This window comes from Madurella fahalii, assembly GCF_045866475.1.
Source record: "Madurella fahalii IFM 68171 DNA, scaffold_1, whole genome shotgun sequence".
Lineage (NCBI taxonomy): Eukaryota > Fungi > Ascomycota > Sordariomycetes > Sordariales > Madurella > Madurella fahalii.
In genome coordinates this window covers 3342129-3363446 of record NW_027263971.1, presented here as the reverse complement: position 1 = coordinate 3363446, position 21318 = coordinate 3342129, and the positions used below count along the sequence as shown (strand labels likewise).

Below are 21318 nucleotides of genomic sequence, written 5' to 3'. Positions count from 1 at the left end.
TCGATAGAACCTTATCTATACCGCATCATCAACGATTTCCACTAAGATCTGGCTGCGTGGCCCAGCGGTTAAGGCATCTGCTTTACAGAGCATTATTGCTCAGTCTCGCAGAGGATCGCAGGTTCGAACCCTGCCGCGGTCATTCTCTTTTGCAGATATCAACATCGATTGATGACCAGCTTTTTGCATACTTGCAGCTTGTAACCTAATCTCCCGCATGTCGGCTAGCTAGTTATCTCAAGGCAGCTAGTGTTCATTTTCACCTGTGTGAACCCAATTACTTGACTACGTATATTCAGGAAGCCGGGATGCTACGAGGTAGGGTATGGTTTAGAATCAAATATTCTAAGCTGAAAAACAGACGACCATGAAGTCGAGCAACTCAGCAACAGCAACAACGCTGAATGTCTCTCCTCTCAACTCTCTCAACAACGACCCCTATGACAGGAAATCCCACGTCCTCCAGCTCCTTATCACCCAATTTGCGAGCTTCCATCTCTCATTCCGTCACCATATCCCCAAAACGCAAACAACCTATCCCTTGGTCACATCGGCCCAAAGCAAAACGGCCATCACATCATTCAGCCCTTCCCTTCCGCTTATCCAGGGCAACATGTTTTGTCTGTGACACTCCATCCCAGCATCCAACAAAACAAAATCCCCATTAGCCCTCTCCTTCGCCGTAGAACCGTATCTCGCAAAGGAAACAAAGTAGATTTCCAACCCCCCATCACTTCCGCTAGACGCCCTTCTGTACGCCCGCGCCGGTAAAACAGAGCGAGTAAAGAAGAGGGAAGGGAAGAAAAACACGAGACAAGAAAGCCCAACACTTGCAATTACCCCCCTCCGCACTCTCCCTGCTCCAACCACATTCTTCTTCTGATTCAACAACCGCGGAAAAAAGATAGTGAGAGAAGGGGAGATGTATGCCTAGCTTCCATTTCTCAGTCGATAGTGACGGTTAACAAAACGAAATGACGTGGCCAATGATGTCGAAAAAAAAGAGAGAATCATCAAAGTAATTACATTGAATGTGATAAATTGGGGGCTCGATAGGACTCCGTAGAACAGGTGACCCTTCTCTCCAGTAACACCCCGCCCTTCCGCTTCCCTTTCTCAGACATGGCTGCATCCCTCTTCTGCGTTTCACCTCAGCATCCATTCTCTCAAATAGTAAAGTAACGTAGATGTAGGTAGCTAGGTAGGTAGATGGGCAGGCCGGTGAGTCCGTAGCATGAGGTAGATAAGATAAGAACGTATGTCGATGCCATAGTTGAAGAATTCGGGCAACACGCCCGCGAGCACTTCCACATTGATGCGTCTCTGCGGCCCCCCCCCCCCCCCGTCAAGACAGAAATCCTTAACGACACCACTCCCTCGCTGACCCTCGTCCACAACAGAATTAGCCACTTTTTGCTCCTAACTCTTGATAGTTCCATCAGAAACCCGAGACTCCCAACAACCCAGCACCATCAGTCTTCTTCCTTGATTTGTTTGTTCTGCACAAGAAACTGGCCCCTTGCGGGGTTTTGTCGAGGTATCTTCTTCTCTTCTTCCCTTCATTCGCCCCAACCCTCACCAAAACGACGCCATTGGCGTACGTTGAACTGTTCACCCAGGCGATTCACGGGCAAACCCCCGGCTCTCCCCCTTGACGCGGCGAGCGGAGACAGAAGAGGCAGTGGTGGCACCGACGACTTTCCGTCGTCGCCGGCCTCCCTATCATCCTTGGCATCAAAGATCGCAGTCGTGATCGTCCCCTGGCACGATCCTGACCAACCACTAATTAACCTTGGATCCGCAGAGTAGACACTTGACAGGCTCTGTCCAGGTCTTCTCGCCGCCGCTGACGCCCTCGCGCAGGTCCTTGAACTCTATCATCGGCGGCCCGATATCTGCCATCTTCAGCGTAGCCTCAAACAACCCTTCCCACGGCTTTGCGCTCTCGCCGTTCGCTTCGGCCCCCTTCTTCCTCGGCCTGCCCGGCTTCCGACCTGGCGTTGGCTTGCTGCCGCTAGCCGCCTTGTTTGGTGTGTTTGTGTTGGCATTCTCGCTCGTCGCCGACTGCGGCTCGGCCGATTGCTCGGCTATGGAATCCTCGGGCGCCGCGGGCGCATCCTCGTCATCCACATGCCTGACCTCGACGTTGTCCTTCGTGCTGACGTGGACTGCGTCCGCCGGCCCTGTCTCGGCTTTGACGTCGATCGAGTGCTGTTCCGCGCCGGTTTCTGTAGGGCTTAACGGTCGCTTCGCCTCGTCACCGTTTTCCTCCTTCTTGGGCGTCACCGCAGGCAGGTGGGGTTTGTCGGTGCCCAACCGCTTGTACGTTGTCTTCAGCGCGTCGTCCAGGATACACTGCTCGTGCATCCACTTCTTGCAGGCATCCGTTGTACAGCCGACGAGCATCTTGTCGGGATTCGCGGGCGTATTGCAGCTGCATACAAGCTCGACCGTCTGAGCGGGGGTTGGTGTTAGTACGACGACAACTGGGTAGGGAGGAGGGGCCCGAGGGCGTGAAGTCCATACCGAAAGCTCGTATGTCCTGACATCAAACGCTTGCCTCCAGTACAGCGCGTTTTGGATCTCCTCGTCGTTTTCCTCGTACCACTGCTTCACCTGCGCCTGCGAGGTGACGCTGACCACATTGATTATGTCCACTGCGGTCCCCCCATGTTAGCATGACCCGACCGTTCTCGCCAGTTGGTGTGCAGCTGGCTGGGAATCCTTACTGTGATTGGACGCGATCAACTCATTCATGCCGTGATATGCCTGACGGCCCTGAACCGTCTTTTTGCCGTCGTGAGTCCCTTGCGGGAGCTCGTCCGGCCAGTACATCCAGTAGACTCGCGCATATACGTGGTGCTCGTCACTCGCGCGGATCTCCAGGATGCGGGCAACCCAGTCGTCGTCCGACTTCTTCCTCGGCTGCATCGGCTCGTTGTTATTGACAGCCTTCTGCCGCTCGATGCTCGAGTCATTCGCGACATAGATGAAGCCTTCGCTAAAGTACTTTACCCCATTGACTAGGCGACATAGCAATGTCAGTTTGGTCCGATGTGATTGTGGACCGGCACGGAACGCCGGGGGTATTGCACTTACGGACGAAGCTGTTGTATCTCGTCATATCTGTCCACTTCTTGGCGGGGTCGACCTGGTAGTAGAGGTCCATCGACTCGTGTGTCTTGAATTTGCCGCACGGCGCAAACGGCGACAATTGCAGATTGATCCTTTGGTTTGCGTCATCCTCCTCGCCATTCTCGGTGCGCCGGCGCTTCTTCTTCTTTTGCTCCTTGTCTTTCGGGTCGACAATCTTGATGGTGAAGGGGCATTCGGCCCGGTTGTCCTCGTTCTCAGTCCTCGGCCTCTTGCGCGCGGATGCCATGATTGCGGAGCGTTGGGGCTGCGTTGCGCCGAGATGGGGCTGGCGGCAGGGGTGGGATAGCAGACGGTTTCCGGATCGCGAGCGTGTCCGGGATAGCTCGCGCACTGGGGGAGCAAAGCGCGTAATTGCACGGGTGATGGCCGTGCGGAAGTCCCGGCGATGCGTCAGCTCCGGATCTCGTGGGGAGTTGATGATCCCAACGGCAAGAGCGCGAGTGGTGGTGGTGGTGGTGGTGGTGGTGGTGGTGGTGGTGGTGGTGGTGGTGGTGGTGGTGGTGGTGTTGGTGCGGTAGCGTCGGTTGCTGCGGTGGCTGGGAAAAGCGCCGGGAGCGGGAGAGCGAAGCAACTGCGATGCAGCGGGCGGACCGACCGGGGCTCCCGAGGACCTAGCAAACGTGCAAAAGACGATCGCAAGCTTCGAACGAGTCACCCTGAGCCGTCGCTGGCCGGATGAGCGATGCTCGAGCGTCAATGGGTGATGGGAGCGATATTGTCGCAACGAAGTTGACAGCGATCAAAATTTCCGGAAACCGCGTCCGCCACCGGGGGGACAAGGAAAAACATGGGGTCCCAGCCACGTGATCTGGGCGGGTGAGGAGAAAAGAGGAGAAATGCTGTGGCTGGGGATGTCTTCCGGATTTCCAACCCTTGGCGATTGGCAGAGACATGCCGGGTCGTGTTCCCATACGCAATTCCATTACTCGGCAGCCTGCGCATAGCGCTCCTCTAATCAGAGCAAATCGCGAAAACACGAGCTCAGCTCATTGACTTTCAACCATTGACTCATTAAGCTAACACGCTTCAGAGAGACTGTGACGCACCGCCAACCCACTTCTCCATGCTTCAAATGCCCGGGGTTTACAGGTTATGAGTCGACTAGGAATTACCGCCTTGGGTAACCAGAGACTTGCCGTAATTGGCATTTCACCTCTCCCTTTCCCTTCGGCATATTACATTACGGGTAATGTCCCACCCACCCAGATACAAAGACTTATCGCCCCAACGCACCCAAACAACAAACGCCAGCGCTATGCATGAATCCGCAGCCTTGGACGAACTGCAGTTGTACTATCGGGTAATTCGTAACGGATAGGGAGAGAATTTTCTTTCAACGTTCTAAAGAAATTGCCCCGCCTATTCGTCACGAGCTACCATATAATACAACTACGGATGGCCCGAGGCCGGTGCAAGGCAACGAAGCAAGGGGAAGGTAGGAATAAAGGGAAAAGAGAAAAAGAAAAGAGATCCGATTCGACTCCTGCCCCATTTACCTCTGATCCGTCTCGGTCGACTCGTCATAGGCAGAGAGAATCCCTCGGCTCTCATCGTCGCTATCCCTCTCCGTCGTGTTTTCACCCGGCAGGACTTTGAATCCTTCGATGATCTCAGCCAGCTTCTCGCCCTCGCTCCGTCCCCGTTCCACATTGATGAACCATATCAGCGGCGCGGGTAGGCCCACAATCACGGCGAGGAACCAAAAGGCAGGCCGGATCTCCCCAGAGGCATCGATGATTGCCCCAACGATAGCAGGACCAAAGACGCTCGACCCCTTGTCGGTGATGGCGTAGAGTGCGTAGAATGCCGCCTCGGACCCGGGAGGGATCAGTTCTCCGTAGAGCGAACGACAATACCCGCTAAGACCGCCAAGCACAAACCCGTAGACGGCGGCTAGGGGGTACATCTCCCACGGCTGCTGTAGGCCAAAAACACCCCAGTTCTTGACGAATGGGATATACCCCATCAGACCATATATCGGGATGATCTCAAACAGGGCGATGCAGGCGAGAATGGTCTGGTGGGCCTGAAGGCCGAACCGCCGCGAAATGAACGACCACGAAAAAGCGCCGACGATGCCGGCCGTCGTTGATATCACATTGATCATCCCCAGTGCCCACGCCTCCATATGCAGCTGGGTCTTTGCAAAGAGAATCGCCGTCGAGGAAGTAGTGGCGATTGCGTCCGACAGCAGAAACCAACCGCCCAGGAAAAGTAGAACGTCGACAAGCCGCCTCGCCAGCCGGACCGTTCGGAAAAGAGATCTCCAAGCGTAGAAGGTGTAAGATACAAAGGCGCGTATGCCCTTGCGATTCGACGATGCTGGCAGTGGAGGTCCCGGTCGCGGGCGGAGCCACATAGCCGCGGGGACCGTGAACAATGCCCACCAGGCCCCGACGACAAAGAGGACCACTCGCTGTGACCAGGTCGAGTTCTTCATCTGAATGAGGATGAAGATGGCGACGCACTGCAGGAATAATCCCGCGATATAGCCAATCCCAATGCCTTTGGCCGAGATCTGCGTCGACAGGTTCAGCTCCTGGGAAGTCAGTTCCTCACGGGTGCGCACCCGCGACAGGTCGTGCCCGCCTTCTGTTGGGTCCGTCGGCAACAAGGCTGCTGTTGAGTCCACCATGGCCCTTTCTGCATCTTGATCCAGCGAGGAGGCATCGTCAGCGTGGTGTGATCGACCATTGGGGACAATGTTCTGGGTAACCTCGGCCTCTGCGTGGCTAATCTCAGGGTGGTGTCTCACGAGAAGTGGCAAGAATGAGTTTAGAAGTACAAACGAGGCGCCAAAGGAGGTGTTCGAGATGATGGCGAGGAGAGCGCCGAGCAGGTAAACACCTTTCGAGACGAAAATGTAAAGCATGACGGCAGAGCTCCCGATCCACCCGAAGGCGAGCAGCAGCTTCTTTCGGTAGTTGCCATGGTCCGCCGCGCAGCTTATGCTGACAACCAGGAGTGCCTGTATCAGGACGCTAACGCTGAACGTATACATGGCGAAGCTCGCCGTGTTTATCTCCATACCCAGCACGTAGACAATACACTGCCCGCCGTCGTATGGGTTCTTGTCAGAGCTCGGGCCGCAGGGCGACTTTCGATCCGAGAGGAGGACGCCATTTTCCCGGGCTAAGCTCTCGAGCAATATCGGGATGAAAGACCCTGCTGGCTCGTAAGTTGCTGGACTGATGAATTGATACTAGGGTTGAAGGGTGGAGCGAGGGATGTGGAGCGGAAGTGATGGACGGACGTACCAATTCCTACGACACGCTGTTAGCTCAAAAACATGTAATAAGGGTTCTCCCCAGTGCTCAATCTAACTGACCACAGATGACATAGACTTCGGCGGCGAAGGCATATGCATACCATCCGGCAAGCTCTTTCGGGCTGGTCGGCCGGGTGTCGTCGCCGGGATAGCGAGCTGGCGGTAGGAATAGGCTGCCGCTCTCGCTGCCACTCCTGCTTCGACTGCCGCTCATTATGCCAAAATCCTCCAGGGAGGCGTCGCTGGATCGCTCGTCGTCGGCCTCGAAGGAAGATGAGTGCGATCGGAACGAGCGCTTCGACACTTGCGAGAGTCGAGAAAACAAGCGTGGAGCGGGCGGCGGTCGGCGAGGTTCGCTTCGGGGCGCCATCGCCCAAGTCAGCCGCCGGCAGGCGCTGCGCTGCGCACCTACCACCAGGTTCCTGGGGCCACCTGACGCTGTCCAACGTCAGCCCTGCGAGCACCAAGCTACTCGGCTGTCAACCCCACTGCAGTGCTGCCAGTAGACCTAGGGCAATTAAGCCGCCCCGGAACTGCTGGGGAAATCGAAGCTGCAAAGTCGTGTTTTGGGCAGACAACGACTGTGTAAAAGGGCCGTCTGAATCGCGTCCGATAGGCTGCCTCGTTAACCGCGATCCGGTTGAGGAAATTGAGAGCGCAGTCGGATCCAGGTCGATGAAATCGCCGTCACAAGGGTCGCCGGCCACTGCGGTACCATGTTTTAAGACGTTTTGAGGTGCTGCGGAGCTGCTAAGCTACTGTCTGCTGACGTGGTTACAGGAACAGGGGAATCGAGGCTCGATGTTGTCGAGAGGCCAGGCCCCAGTTATGTATTGTACTGCACGATGGATGGGGCTGGGCAACCACTACCGGATGAATGGCTTGCGGAATCTGGGGAGCATAAGCGGGTGCGTTGATCGCGAGCCGCCCTGAGTGCCACCCGTACCGCCAGATCTTGATCCTCTGGGATCGCGCTGCTTGTGGAAGATTTATTGGGGGTTCCCACCCTGTTCGCAACACGGCTTTTATCGCTCGGCGCCTTGACCCTCTCGTTGGCTTTACCTGCTGAGATCAGGAACCCAGAGTCACCGAGTTCATCGGAATCGTGAGACGAGGTGTTCCTCTTGGGAGCTAGTCGGCGAACACATGCAGACATCATGCAGGGCCGATCTCCCTCGATGCCTTGGTGGCGGTTTGGCAACTGCAGGCCAGCCAAAACTGATCACGCTGCCGATAGGATAAGACCTAACCCGGAATGGCTGCCGGATAAGACACCCAAACTGGGCACTGAGCACCTAGTGATATCCTCCATCGACCTCAACCCTATTCCTAAACTCTCGGCACATCATGGATCCCCCATATCCCTGCCAAGGCCAGCAGGAGGGGCAATGACGATGTGCCCCGTTGCATCGCGCAAGCCAGGATCTTCCCGGGATTTCGCGAACCATCCCAACCCTGTTCAGGACCTTTACAGGAGGCCGTCCAACTATGGGTCCAGCGTTGGGCTTCGGCAGAGGGCGGAAACGATGTAGGAACCGAGTTACTTCCCTGGTCGAATAACGCCTTGACCCATCCCAAGGCGTCTTTGACACACATTCTAGCCTTCTTTCATTCTATCTCGTCGGACTCGTTGTAGTCTTGCTTGGATTGGGGGGGCGGTTCCACGCGCCGTACTAATCAAGTGGACTTATTACGGTAGCACAGCGCCTAGGCCGAGTTCCTAGCCCAACAACGGAGTCATCTGACCCTCGTGACCAGTATTTACACTGCTCAAGCACCGGTGAGTAATAATAAAGAAGTTAGCGTGGCAGCATGCGGCGGTGGCAAGTCCGGTGACATTGTGTTGGACAACTGCGTATACGCCCGAAAAGATGACTTATAGTTATTGGGCTATGACATTAGAATGGGATACCAAAGGCGGATAGATTAGGGAGGGGGGATGGATCGTTCCGCACTGAAGTCTCCTAAGAAACAGGTTTAGCATCAGTCGTCTTCAGAATCAGGTCGTCCGAGTTTGGAGCGTTTGCGTTTCGACAAAACCGGGATGTGACGGGGAACCAAAGCCGACATCGCCTTGTTGAGTGGCATCTGTGTAACCCTGCACCGCGCGGGAGAGGGGTTGAGACTTGGAGAATTCGAGGCCTGCAACCAGGCTCAATAAACAGCTACTCTGAGCTTTCTGCTGCAGGTACAGTACCAAACAGTGAGCATGGCTCACCTTAAACCTCACCTAGATCATAAAAATCGGGATAATAGCTCGAAAACCAAGGAAACCAACTCAACCTCAGCAGTTCAATAATTGACGACACTCAATCCCAAGCGAAATAACATTCAAGTAGACGAGATGAATCCTTAACCTCCCCATTACTCGAGCATGGAATTTGCTCACAAGAGGAATCTGCAGTCATGTGTCCGTGTTGGTGGTATCAGCGCGAAGAAAAGCAGACCAAAAACAAAATTAAAAGCAAAGCAAACTACTGGGCCAAGCGGTAACCAGCGTTCCTACCACCCCACAAGGTCCCCCGTCCCACCTCATCACTTCTTAAAAAAACCATAAATCTTCTTCTTCCACTTGTCGGCCAGGCCCACGGGCGCCTCACCCCCATTGGTGGTCTTCTTGTTCGCAATGTGCTCGTTGCCGGCACCGCCCCGTCCGGTATGATAGTCGGCGTTGTCTTGGCTGGGCCGGATTGCCGCCTCGGGGATGAGGTCCTTGTCGGCCCGGGTCGTCTGCTTGACGCCCGCATCGCCGATGTTGGCCGCTCCTGTTTTTGTTTCGCAAGTCAGCTTTTAGCTTCTCCACTATGATCTCCTCCGCCCAGCCAGGGTCCCGGTTTTCTGGGGCACTGGATTGATCTCCCTTATCGCTAACCCGAGCCTTGGCATGCAATGTGGGGTTTGGGTGCTGTAAGCCTGGTTGTGATAACGAAGCCAAATGCCTTTGTTGATTTGTGGAATGCAAGTCATGAAGGTTGATTGTTCCATTTCCGTGTTTTGGGGCTGGGCCGGCGAAGAAGAATACGGAGAAAGGTGTGTGCGTACCTCCACGACCAGTGCTGAAAGCTCCGTCTCCGTGGCTGCCCTCAGCGCCAACACGAACCACCTCTCCATCGACATACTTGGTATCATCGGGATTGATGTTGCCGGCGCCGCCGCGGCCGTGAGAAACTTCGGGAGCTGCCATCTCGCCGTCGGTTTTCCAAGCCGAGAACGAGGAGATTCTGAGGGTGTGCGGGTGGGAGAAAATCGGGTTTCTTTTGGTATTTGGTGGGCTGATCTTGGAAGTTTGCGAAAGGTAAGGAGCTGAGGCGGCAGAAGGCGCGATCGCCTTATAACGCAATCTAGCTGCACAGGTCAGGCACACAAGAATGCCCAGGCTGCCCTGTAGCACAGGAGATCCTACAACAGAATCAATGATTGGTAGGCAAAGATCATGCCATGGCTCCCTTTCCTACTGTAGTGTAGCAACCACATGCTGAAAGCGGGAGCGTGAGAGATAACGAACTATGCCAAGACCTGAAAGCCTGGGAAGCACGGGCTTGCTGCTTTTGATACGCATAAGCACGTCCCAGGGGAATGCTTCAGAACTGCTAATTACATATCCGCCGCAAAAACCCCCCACGCTCTGCCTAAGGTACCCTAGATATCTTGGAAATTTGACCAAACAAACACACTGGGCATCAGAGCACCAACCACCGGACTATAATCTGAGAGGGCTATAAATCGCTCTCGGTTAGCATCTCGATCATATCTAGATTTCCATGCAGCAATCCGAGGAAACCATGCCATTAAGCCCTTGTTCTATCAACCATGCTGGACATTGCTGAGCCACTCAGCTTCAGCTCCAGACGGCAAACCAAACCATATTACGTACCTGATTTAGAACAGACAAGATATGAGATACTTTCCACGCGCATTGCGCCTTAAGAAAGGAACAAGTTCACGAGTGACCCATTCAAGCATCTTCCCAAACAGTGCGGCAGCTCAAAGCCAGTTATTCAAGTGCAGATGCTCGGGTTACGATACATGTTAACCTCACAGATTACGATGGCGCAAGGCATTTCCAGTGTCAAACTTGGATTTGGAGTCACAAGCTGCGCGCCTCGAGCTTCCACCCACCGACTGTGTAGTGTAGAACCCCTACAGGAGCTGCAAGATAAGATAAGAGCTCCCAAACTCCTGCCAAGACCCTAATCCTGGTGCAGTAATAGTCTCAATCCCCTTTTTGTTGCAAAGTGTAAGAGGTCCAATACCAACAATGCCGCCTCCTAGATCGCGTGGTAGAAGGGCTCATCATCCGAGATGTTCAATAAGCTCGCCTCATCGCCCTCATCGCCCTCATCGCCCTCATCGCCCTCGTCGCCCTCGTCCCCCTCGTCGCCCTCGCCACCATTTTCTCTCTCAACCAGCTCCGTCTCGGCTAAGAGCCTCTTCCGCTCAGCAACAACCAGCTCCAGCCACTTCTCCTCGGCTACGTGCTTCCTCCTCAGCGCCCTCTCCCGCGCCGCCAGCATCTCATTCTGCCGCTGGCGCATGGTCTCCATGAGTTCTTCGCGGACTGCCAGCTCCTCCTCGACAGCGTAACGAGCCGCCTCGAGTTCGTTGTCTCTCCATTTGCACCACCTGTGCCACCGCTCATCGTTCTTCATCATGTATGCGCTCATTGCCTGACGGAACTGCTGCTCGCCGCCCGCCTTGTTTCCCCAGAAAGCGCCAAGTGCCTTGTGATACTCTGCCTCGAGCTGCTTCTCCCAGGCCAGCCGGGCGTGATACTCCCGCTCCAGCTCCCGCTCGACGCGCCCGATCTGTTCGGCCGTCGACGACCGCAGCCTCGCCAGCTCGTGCTCCTGCTCCGACGCAAGGCTGCCGCGCTCTCCGGCGCTACGCCCCGCAGACTGCCTCCGCTCCTTCTCGTGCATGCTCATCAGAACAGCCCTCTGCACGTTCTCAATCTCCCCCAGCACCTCCCGTAGCCCCTGGTACCTCTGGCCCAGCTCCACAAGCCTCGCCTCCTCGCGGCGGGCCCTCTCCTCGGCCCTCCTCCTCCTCCTCCTCTCCTCGCGCCTCGCGGCCGCCGCGGCGCGGGCCTCGTTTCGCTTGCGCTCCTCGGCGCGCTCGTACTCGTCGATGAGCCGCAGCGCGTTGCGCAGCCACTCGTCCTCGGCGCCGTCGCGGGCGTGGCGCTGGGCGCGGCGCTCGGCGGCGCGGCGCTTGACGGCGTCGAGGTCGAGGGCGGTGCAGGCGCAGGTGCGCCAGCGGGCGCCGCAGACGTAGCAGAAGTGGGCGCCGCACCGGCACGTCATGTGCTGGCAGGCCTCGCGGTGCTCCACCAGGATGCCGCAGTCGAGGCACCGCCGCCACCCTTCCTCGGCCGCCAGCCGCTCCACCAGCTGCCGCCCCGTGTCCCGCGGGCACTCGCCCCGCCCGGGCTCGTGCGGCGGCTGCTGCCGGCACAACACGCACATGGCGTGCCCGCGCCGGCACCGCGCCGTCTGGCTGGCCCCGTCCACCGACCGGATCCATTCCCCGCAGTCCGGCGTGCTGCAGTAGATGCGGTCCTCGGTCGGGATGGAGAGCTCCTCGTGGGTCTCCTTGTAGCGCCGCAGGAGGCCGCGGGAGGCGTGCTTGGCGATGGTCCGGTAGGGGACCGGGTTGAGGCAGCACTTGGGCGGCCACTGCGCCTGGTTCTCGATGGCGGTCGTGATAAGCATCTCGAAGCACTCCTTGCAGTAGAGGTGGCAGACCGTCTTGATGCCTTCTTTGGGCTTGAGGTCTTCGAAGCACGAGACGCAGGTCCTGCGTTGTGGTTCAGTCAGCTTTTTACGTGACCCTTGGACTCACGGTTGGTTTCGACCGGTGGGTACTTGCCGTTCGTCCAAGCTGGAGTCGGAGCTCGCGACTGCTCGTGGCTTCACGTGGATGGTCTTGTAGATGAGCTGTGTGAAAGCGCTTGGGGGGTCGTGTTGTCTATTGCCGCCGCCGGCGGAGAGATCGTCTATCGGTGCGGTCTCCGCTGCTCTGCTGCTCTCGCCTTTGGTTCCTCCCCGATGGAACATGCGCCGCAGTTTAAAACGGGAGCGTGGCTTGGCCAATCCACTATCTTGTCCCGTTTCCGCCGCGGGAGTGACTTGGATACTCGGTATTACCGACCCATGGCTCTCTGCGCTAGCCCTACCAGTATTAGCAAGCCCCTTGCCCTTGATGTCTTCTCCTGCTTCGGCCTCGGCCTCGGCCGCAGCTCGTCTCCATGTATCTACCTCCTGCTGGGCCAGTAGTGCCGCTTCATCGGCCCTTTCTTTCTCAAGGTGAATCTGCTCGGCGATGTTCTCGAGGGCGGATTCGACTATTTCCCTGATTGTTTCAGGCGTCGAGCTGGGTAGGTGTGTTAGGGCTGCCGAAGGAGGAGGGTAAGTGGATATGTCCGGGTCTAATTCTTCTTCTTCTTCTTCTTCTTCTTCCTCTCCTCCTTCGGGTTGCTCCTGTTCGTGTCCCGGCTCGGTGGGTCGTTGTTCGCCTTCCAACTCTAGATAGACCTCCTCGATTGGTTGTGTCCGTGGGATGGAGCCGGATATGTCGCGGCTACTGGCCATGTTTTGGTTATGCAGTATGGCCGAGGCTAGCAGCATCTTTTCCTCCGCCATTCGCGCAGAACTAGGCCCGGCTTGAGTTGTTGGGGTCGTTGGGCCTACTAGGGCCCAGAATATAGAGGTCATGGCCATTACTTGGGTTGAAGCTGTAGGGGATTCGGGCCAAGAAACAATGGTAATGTGAAGGATCAAAGCGGCGAATTGCAATAGGAAGTTGATCACACTTGTAAATATAGTCGCCCGTGCATGAGAGGGTAAAGGCAGTGAGTTAGTACAACGCCCGGCCGTGTGGAAGAATAGACTAAGGGATAGTCTGAGATGCTAGTGCCCAAATGTGATGGTAATAATACGTCAGGGATGAACAGAGGTGTAGGAAAGCACAGAGTAAAAACGCAGAATGCCAAAACCTACCACTACATACCCGCCGAGGGCCTGTCTGCCATCATTTACTGATGGCGGAGCTGCTACTCCCTAGCCCTCCCCAGCCCCTAACCAGGCGTTCCGCGCTCCTTGAGAAAAAGGCTCCATTGCTCGGCTGGGATGTTTGCAGTCACCGAGGCAGTTTTGCGGCTACCGAAGGGGGATAAGCAATCGGGTCATATACGCCTGCTAACTCCGACACGCTTGAAACCACCGGGCTAGTGTTTGCCAATTGAAAAAACGTGTCGCATTGGTGGAGGTTGTGCCCAGCTTCAGCCCGGAGGCAGTGCTCGCGTTGCGCAGTATTAGTTACCTACCTAACCGTGGCTGTGTGCTTCGTCGAGGACACTGAAACTGGAAAACAGCCGAGGGTCTCATTGGTGAACATCCATCGATTTGCCTGACTGAGAAAACTGCTAATCCAGCATTATGCTCAGTCCGGGGGCCCCGCCAGCTGTATCTTTACACCTACTTATGATTGGAGCACACCCTCCGAGTTGCATACAGCTCGAAAGTGGCGGCATATAGTGTAAATCTCGCAGTTCATCGGTCTGTTATGTGTTAGCTGCGACACCATGTCGGGCATTTCGCCTCGAGCATGTCAGTCGTTGCCCCACCACTCCACAAGCCTTCTCCCAACACAAATAGACCCGAGAGTATCTTGCGCCGCAGGGCTCTCTTAACTCTTAGGCTTCTTCCCCCGCCGTGGTACTCTCGCGCGTCTCGGTGCCCGTTTCTGCCTCGGGCCTCTTCTCGGTCTTATTGTGTCCTGTCGCATCGCGGCCTGGATGGTAGAACCTGATGGCATTCGTGCAGGAGCCCACCATGTCCACAAAGACTTGCACGACATCTCCATCTTTCAGCCACTCCGGAGGGTTCCTGCCCATTGCAACTCCCGCGGGTCTAGATATGGTAGATTAGTAGTCGTAAGACCAAAGCAAACAGTACCCCGAATGAGTGGAATACATACGTCCCCATGAAGATCAGATCCCCAGGCATCAATGTCGTTCCCTGGCTCAAATACGACACAGCCTTTGCCACGGAAAATATCATGTTGCTCGTATAGCCTTTCTGTTTCAGCACCTTATTGACCCTGGTTCCCAATTCTAGATTCTGCGGGTCGGGGTGAGCTCCTTGGTGACAATGCCCGGGCCGAAGGGCGCCCAGCGGTCAAAGCCTTTGCCCATGGACCACTGACCGCCGCCGCGCTCGAGCTGCAAGTGGCGGTGCGAGACGTCGTTGCCAGCGGCGTAACCGAGCACGAAGTCCAGGGCTTGGGACTCGGGGACGTCTTTGCCTTGCCGTCCGATCACAACCACGAGCTCGGACTCGTAGTCAAGGCTAGGGTTCTGCTGGGCTATTGCGGGAATGAGGATATCGTTGAATGGGCCGGTGACGGCTGTGAACGGTTTGTACTAACGGAGATGTTAAATGATAGGGTGAGAAAGAGAAAGTGGGGAAGAGAGGCTATACGAAGACGACAGGCTCGTTGGGCACGGGCATGTTTGACTGTCCTCTCTTGTCAGTCGGATCTGGAGCTTCCTAACAGCGACGGCGCGCGGCGCACTTCTTCTACATCTAAGCGGCAAAGGTCAGCGGCATGCTTCCCCGGCACCAAGACCAGTCCCGATGTACTCACGGTCACGGTAGTTGAGACCCAGACACCGCACAGTCCCGATATGGTATGGGGCTAGTGGCGAGAGCAGCTTCCTGACGTCGGCAACATGGTTGGTGAGGGTAGGATTTTTCCAGATGTCGCCTGTGATAACGTGTGCCTGTCTAGCCATGGCTATGTCCCGTATTCCCGGGGGGAGGATGGGTTGGCCGTAGTAGCTCAAGCCATTCGGGGCTCGAAAGCGGATGAGACGCTGCGAAACTGGATTAGCACTACTTGTTATAGTGCTGGACATGTGCTACCAAACTCACTGAGAAGGGGACCTGCATCCTGGATTATATTCTAATAAGATGTCGTTCACGGTGGTTGCGAGTGGAAGAGATATTGCTGTACAGTCCCTTACTCAAGATGTGTACTGTACTGTACAGTGCCTGCAGACCTCAGGCGTCGGGTCCCTGCAGCGAACAACAACAACCCCTGTAGGCCTCGGCCTGCCCTTGCACTGCACACTGCAGCAGCCCCACTGACGTAGTGTCCCATGCCTGTCGGGTTGCGATGTGCCGAGGTTTTGATAAAACTTTTTTTTCCTCATCCTCAACTTTCAGTCCTCCCAGCCATGGCCAGCACAATGCGTCTGTCGGGTCTGCAGAAAGAGGTTCTCAGCCTGTACCGTCAATGCCTCCGAGAATGCCGGAAGAAGCCCCAAGCAACCCGGCAGCACTTTCAGGCGTTTGCGAGGTAAAGCCCTGTTGAGGGAGTCGAATCGGTACTTAGTGCCAGCCGTGGTAACCGCGACGCTAGGAATGAATTCGATAAGAACATCAAGATCGACAAAAGAGACTTTGCTGCCGTTGAGTTTCTGCTTCGCAAGGGTCGCCGGCAGCTGGAAATGTACTCGTCACCAGGGGTCAAAGACATCAAATAATGCCCGATTGCTCCCCGCAGCGCTGCAGATGCACTTGGGCCGCCCTTCTGTTGCAGACGCGCGGGCCCTGCTGCGATGACCGTTACGACGCCACCAGCCTGCACGAAAGCCATTGATGCTGTCACGCACAAGCCCACACCCCGGATCACCAGCGTCGGCCTACAGGGACAGAGAAACGGCGTTCTCGCGGCCCGCGGGCCAACTGCCCAACCGGCCAAGGCGTCTCAGAGATCTCAACACTCCCTCTGCGATGCGGCGCTAGCGGATAACTGGCGCTTCTCAACAAGATACTGAGCCGGTTGAGTCCCGTATCCATCTTGGTATACCATTGTCAATCACTCTGCAAAGCCGGGACGCCGTCCGGCAAAGCAGTCGATGGCAACCCGGACCGAAGAGGGGCCATTGGGAATTTATCCCTTGAGAATGATGACATGGGCATCAACAAGAGTCTCAAGTTCTTGCTGTGCCGTACCTGCAGACGCGGATTCAAATCTAGCGAGACGCGGCCGCATTGTACGCCGGCTTCCAGCTGACTTGCAATCTCAGAGAGCTGAGGTAGCTACTCGTAGTGGCGGTGAGATGGAGCGTGGATGAAGAGACTTGTGTCATTTCAGCTCCAAGATGGGATGGGACGCAGGTACTGGCACTTAGTTGCCGCGGTAGTTTTGTTATTCCGCCGTCACGCTTAACCTAGCGCTGCAGCACCTAGTTCTTTCTTCCGAAACTGAGACTCTCGACATGTCTTTCCCCCGTGCCCGTATCCTCCGATATCGCATCGTCACTGTAATGACATGGTGATCATGTACTATCCCTTATTGAAACTGGACTGCCCCTTGTTATTACACGTGGGTGCCGGAGATAAGCAGGTACCGACAGCTCGATCGCCCCTTGCTGGGTTGACGAGATACACGTTATACGTACGTCGTACCGGCTAATCATCAAATGCCGCTGCTGGGTGAGCGAATTGTTTGGGCTTTTGGCTCTGCCCACTCTCGCCGAGAGGAGCTGCATACCCAGTCCCCCGTTTCAATGCTACGTACAAAATGAAGCAGAAGATCGGATGGGCGGGCGGATGGATGGATGGATCGGGAATGATACTGGGAAAACCGGGGTCCATCTTCTCTCCTTGTCCCCTTGTCCTGTCTTATTCCCGCCGCTGCCTACGAGTCGATATTGTGTATAGGTACATGGCGAGGTTGGCAATGGGCGTATGTAGGCAATATCTTCTCTGGTCTACGGTGGACAGAATGGGGTGTTTTGGACAATCCAGTAACTGCGTGCCTCTGCAGGTTACCCGGACCTAAAGCGACTACGTTCTGAGTCTGGTTTTACGACGTGAGGTAAACAGCACACATCTATCTAAAGTATGTATGAGAAGAGGTCCAAGGTCTGTGTGTCACGGAAGGGGGTTTGTACCGGAGAACCAACCGGGGAGTCAGGGAACGTAGGGTAGGGTTGCCGAACGTTTGGGGATGTAGCGATGTAAACTCGGTATTACTGTGGATTCCTCATGCAATGTAGATGTGGTGTGGTGGCGTGGAAGCAATGGAGAAGGATTCGCAGACGGGAATTTAGGAGAGGCGAGAATTGGGGGGGGGGGGAGGGGGGGGGGGGTGAGGCAACCTTGTGACAGACGGGGGGGATGATCCCGCCAAGGGAAGATGAAGTACTGTACCTTGCTTAGTATGGTGAATACAACGAAGATCACCTGGTAATCTCCTGGTCGTGGTTCGCAGTTCGTCGGATCAAGCCGGTGCTGGGTGCCGTGTTGCGGGCTCGGCGGCCTGGCGGGTCTGTAGCATTTTGCCGCTGGGTGCACGTACATGCCCAGAGACTACATGTATTTGAGTTGGTGTTCTGTGGCCAGCGCTCTCTGCTAACCCAAAGACTTGCCACCCGCCCCCCTCCCCCCTTCCATCCCCCATTCTAGTCAGGGTTCTGCTTCCTTCTAGGCCGTAGATTAGTAGTCACGGGTAAGCTGATACGGAGATCACTCAGCACTCCCGCGGATACGTTCTAGTACCTGGTTTGCCGTCTGCGGTTCTCCGGAGTTACACGGCGGGAGCAGACCAGACGGTCCTCACCGAACTTGGAGCATTATTGGTGAGCCTGCCAACACTCGCTACGGTCCTCTTGATTCCACAGCGCTTGAGTGAGGCGGGCGGATAACAACAGCAATCTATCACCCTCATGCAGTCCTCCCCACCCGCGTCAACACGAGGGACTTTTGCACTTCCAATTGGTGAATCGTCTCAATAGAGTTCATAAAACGGATCATAATCGGTCCGGGGGGACGGGACGGAGGCGGGACCCGGTTCAGAAGACTACAAGAGTCTGGCGAAGAGAAGATGGAGTCCGTCGTAGGCATGAACACCGTAACGGCAGCCCGACACTCCCAAGCGATGATGAAATACCCAATAAAAATATCCATGCCGACACTTCTGCTCCGGTAAACGGGACGTGACGGGCCCCGGCTTCCGGTACCCGTTTCCGAAAGCCTCGTAGCTCAGTAGTTTCATCCGAGGTGAAGCTTGACTCCCACCGAGGATAAATACACCTTCTCCGTTACCCACAAAAGTCTACCTACCTTAGTTGATCAACGATAACCGACTCCAATCACCTAGCGTGATCCGAGACCGAGGTACGTCCTTGCCCAGGGTATAATCTCGTATATTACCACATATTAAAAAGCGTCAAACGAAGGCCGCTATGCAACCCACGGTAAATTACACAGCGATTCCTGCCGCCTTTCGCTTATCCTCTAACAAGCAAAGACCCATCCCGTCCCAATCTCCAATCTCCATCGCTTGGCCAAGGCCGGGGGGGGGGGGGGGGGGGGGGTGAGCGGAGAGCGCAGGACGTGGGATACACAATGTTCCCAGCGGCCGGGTAAGCAAAGCGAGCCGTGTACTGCGTTGCCCTGTCTCCTCCACCCAGCCCCTGCTTAATCCCCGTCCCGAACCGGGGGGGAAAGAAAGCTGCATGAGATTCCGACAAGACGGGATTTTGTTGAGGCTTTTGCTTGGGAGAATAACCGAAAAGAAAAAAGACGCAGCGGAATTTTCCACCACCCGGCTTCAATCCCAAACCCAAGAATCACTCGCTTCCCAAAACCACGCAAAGCACAAACATACAAAGCCACCACCTCGAACAAGAAGCGGAACAAGAGAGACACGGACTAAGCCGATTCATCCTTGTGGATTTGAGTCTCCTTCTCGACCTGGCGGATGTCGACGTGGGCAACTTCTGCCTCGTCGCCGTCGATGATCTTGGCAAGCTCCTCGAGGGTGGGGCCCCTGGTTTCGATGTACATGAAGTAGACGAAGCAGAGCTCGAGGAAGATCCAGCACTGTAGTTTAGGGACGACCATGGTTAGCAATCGTTCGAGTGAAACACGAGCACCGACAGAGGCAGGGGCTTACAGTGTAGATGAGATAAAGCTTCCAGGTGTGGCCATTGAAATGCTCAAAGGCGACGGGGTTGGCGTAGACGTTGAGGGTGAGCGCGGCCTGAACGGAAACGTTCATGATCATGAGACCCTTGGCACGCAGCTTGTATGGCAGGATCTCAATGGCGTAGCCGACCAGGAGACCAGACCAGGCAAGGGCGTACATGAAACCGAACAGCCAAATGAAGAAGATCATGGCGTTGCCGGCTCCCGCGGCGCCGCGCTCCTCGTAGAGGCCCGCGCTGAGGGTCCAGAAGATAAAGGTACCGAACATACCGGCGGTGGCGGCAAGGAACATGGGGCGGCGGCCAACCTTGTCGACGAGCAGCGCCATGGTAACAGAGGTGATGAGGGCGAGGACTGTCTGGCCAGCCGAGAGACCGAGTCTGGCAGTCGAGCTCTCGACACCGGCACTCAGGTACAGCAGATTGGCGTAGTTTGAAATGATGGCGTTGCCAGACCACTGCGAGAAGATACCGAGAGACAAGAGAATGGCGAGACGGTAACGGTTGCCTTTTGTCCGGAAGAAGTCCATGTAGCTGCTGTTGTTCTTGGTCTCGTACTCGAGCCGGATCGTCTCCTTGATCTCGCGGTACTCGAACTGAACGGTGGCGTTGTTCGCATCGCCGTTGGCGTGGTACTTGGCGAGGATCTCGAGCGCCTTGTCGTGCTTATCCTTGGCAATCAGGTAACGCGGCGACTCGGGCACCCAGTAGATGAAAGCGAGCTGGATGACGGAGGGGAAGGCCTGGAGCAGCGCGGGGATACGCCAGGACCAGTCGGACGGGATAAAGTCGGTGCCGAAGGCGATCCAGGAGACGACTACGCGTCGTTAGTTCATCGATATTCATAGACGAAGCCTTGTTTGTTGCCGCTGGCAAACTTACTTAGGGAACCGACGTTCCACAGGCAGTTGTAGACGGTAGTGAGACGTCCACGGTGCTGAGGATGGCACAGTTCGGTGAGAAGCATAGGCGAGGAGATCTGAGCCAGACTGTTGCCGAAACCAAGCATAACCCGGCCGCCCATGAAAGCTGTAGCAATCATTAGCCCAAGCCTAACCCGCAGTGCCTGCTTCATCCGCAGCGCAGAGGCAACGTACTGTTGAGGTCCTGGCAACTGCCTTGCAGGATAGCACCGACGATCATGATGACGCAGCCAATTGCGATCGGGAGCTTACGCCCAAAATTGTCGGCCAGGATCGGACTATACGAGGCAAATTGTAAGCTTCTCTGCCCGGCCGTCGGGTCCTGTCTGTGACACTCACACAATCGGGATGGAAGCCAAGCTACCAATCTGGTAGAGGGCGCCCACGAGACCTAGAAGGCTGCCCTGAGGGTTGTGGAAGTAGGCCTTCCATTGCTCAAAGTTCTGGACGCTGTTGAAAAGCATGCTGTTTGCCAGAAAAGCGACAAGTCAGCATGGAGCCGGTTCAGATGCTGCCAGCAGCGTGATGCATTCTTACCCATCGTAGCCGGTGGTGGCGGAGGCAACGCAGAGAACAAAGGCGTAGAAGTAGAGCTTGCGGAGACCGGGATCCTTCGTCCACTCCACCCTCTCGAACTGGGGCGCCTCCTCCTGTGCGGCCACCAGCGCCGCGGCCTGAGGCGTCTTCTTGGTGAAGAGGCCCATGTTGAACCACTTGGGGATATCTCGAGCTCGACGATCGGCTGTGCTGCGAGTGGCGGCAGCGTTTCAGTGGCTCTCGTCTGAGATGTTGGCGATGCAGTGGACCCGTCTCCTTGGACCCGGGAAGCAGGGACTGACGAAAAGGCAAGAGAGAGGGAATGCAGATCCAGCCGAGGGGTTACAGTGCTTATAAGGACATGAAGGGCACGAGAGACGGCTCTGGTGTATGGGGGAGGGTCCAAGACGGACAACCGGACCGGCCAGGCGTCC

At 56.1% G+C, this 21318-nt stretch overlaps 8 protein-coding genes and 1 non-coding gene across 9 annotated transcripts; 2 read left to right on the top strand and 7 right to left on the bottom strand.

The window, feature by feature from the left end:
* The first annotated feature begins 50 nt into the window (after positions 1 to 50).
* On the top strand, positions 51 to 142 carry MFIFM68171_t26. The gene is given in 2 exon segments: positions 51 to 87; positions 107 to 142. It is a non-coding gene; the product is annotated as a tRNA-Val (tRNA).
* A 1640-nt stretch (positions 143 to 1782) lies between these two features.
* Positions 1783 to 3382, bottom strand: MFIFM68171_01047 (uncharacterized protein; the record flags this gene model as incomplete). Its single annotated transcript, XM_071056469.1, has 4 exons — positions 1783 to 2454; positions 2527 to 2657; positions 2730 to 3023; positions 3100 to 3382. The coding sequence occupies 4 exons, from the start codon at positions 3380 to 3382 to the stop codon at positions 1783 to 1785; spliced, it is 1380 nt and encodes a 459-aa protein (XP_070912570.1).
* Positions 3383 to 4648: 1266 nt separating this feature from the next.
* Positions 4649 to 6794, bottom strand: ATG22 (Autophagy protein 22; the record flags this gene model as incomplete). The annotated part of the gene is made up of 2 exons (XM_071056468.1): positions 4649 to 6321; positions 6485 to 6794. 2 exons carry the CDS (start codon positions 6792 to 6794, stop codon positions 4649 to 4651), a joined length of 1983 nt encoding a protein of 660 aa, XP_070912569.1.
* A 2165-nt stretch (positions 6795 to 8959) lies between these two features.
* Positions 8960 to 9608, bottom strand: MFIFM68171_01045 (uncharacterized protein; the record flags this gene model as incomplete). The annotated part of the gene is made up of 2 exons (XM_071056467.1): positions 8960 to 9189; positions 9467 to 9608. The coding sequence occupies 2 exons, from the start codon at positions 9606 to 9608 to the stop codon at positions 8960 to 8962; spliced, it is 372 nt and encodes a 123-aa protein (XP_070912568.1).
* Positions 9609 to 10692: 1084 nt separating this feature from the next.
* Positions 10693 to 13014, bottom strand: MFIFM68171_01044 (uncharacterized protein; the record flags this gene model as incomplete). Its single annotated transcript, XM_071056466.1, has 2 exons — positions 10693 to 12220; positions 12293 to 13014. 2 exons carry the CDS (start codon positions 13012 to 13014, stop codon positions 10693 to 10695), a joined length of 2250 nt encoding a protein of 749 aa, XP_070912567.1.
* Positions 13015 to 14117: 1103 nt separating this feature from the next.
* Positions 14118 to 14484, bottom strand: MFIFM68171_01043 (uncharacterized protein; the record flags this gene model as incomplete). The annotated part of the gene is made up of 2 exons (XM_071056465.1): positions 14118 to 14334; positions 14402 to 14484. The coding sequence occupies 2 exons, from the start codon at positions 14482 to 14484 to the stop codon at positions 14118 to 14120; spliced, it is 300 nt and encodes a 99-aa protein (XP_070912566.1).
* Positions 14485 to 14537: 53 nt separating this feature from the next.
* Positions 14538 to 15375, bottom strand: MFIFM68171_01042 (uncharacterized protein; the record flags this gene model as incomplete). Its single annotated transcript, XM_071056464.1, has 5 exons — positions 14538 to 14846; positions 14905 to 14940; positions 14999 to 15009; positions 15071 to 15299; positions 15358 to 15375. 5 exons carry the CDS (start codon positions 15373 to 15375, stop codon positions 14538 to 14540), a joined length of 603 nt encoding a protein of 200 aa, XP_070912565.1.
* Positions 15376 to 15662: 287 nt separating this feature from the next.
* On the top strand, positions 15663 to 15971 carry MFIFM68171_01041 (uncharacterized protein; the record flags this gene model as incomplete). Its single annotated transcript, XM_071056463.1, has 2 exons — positions 15663 to 15784; positions 15848 to 15971. The coding sequence occupies 2 exons, from the start codon at positions 15663 to 15665 to the stop codon at positions 15969 to 15971; spliced, it is 246 nt and encodes an 81-aa protein (XP_070912564.1).
* A 3178-nt stretch (positions 15972 to 19149) lies between these two features.
* On the bottom strand, positions 19150 to 21051 carry MFIFM68171_01040 (uncharacterized protein; the record flags this gene model as incomplete). The annotated part of the gene is made up of 6 exons (XM_071056462.1): positions 19150 to 19320; positions 19394 to 20241; positions 20307 to 20453; positions 20522 to 20625; positions 20687 to 20812; positions 20885 to 21051. 6 exons carry the CDS (start codon positions 21049 to 21051, stop codon positions 19150 to 19152), a joined length of 1563 nt encoding a protein of 520 aa, XP_070912563.1.
* Between the last annotated feature and the right edge of the window lie 267 nt (positions 21052 to 21318).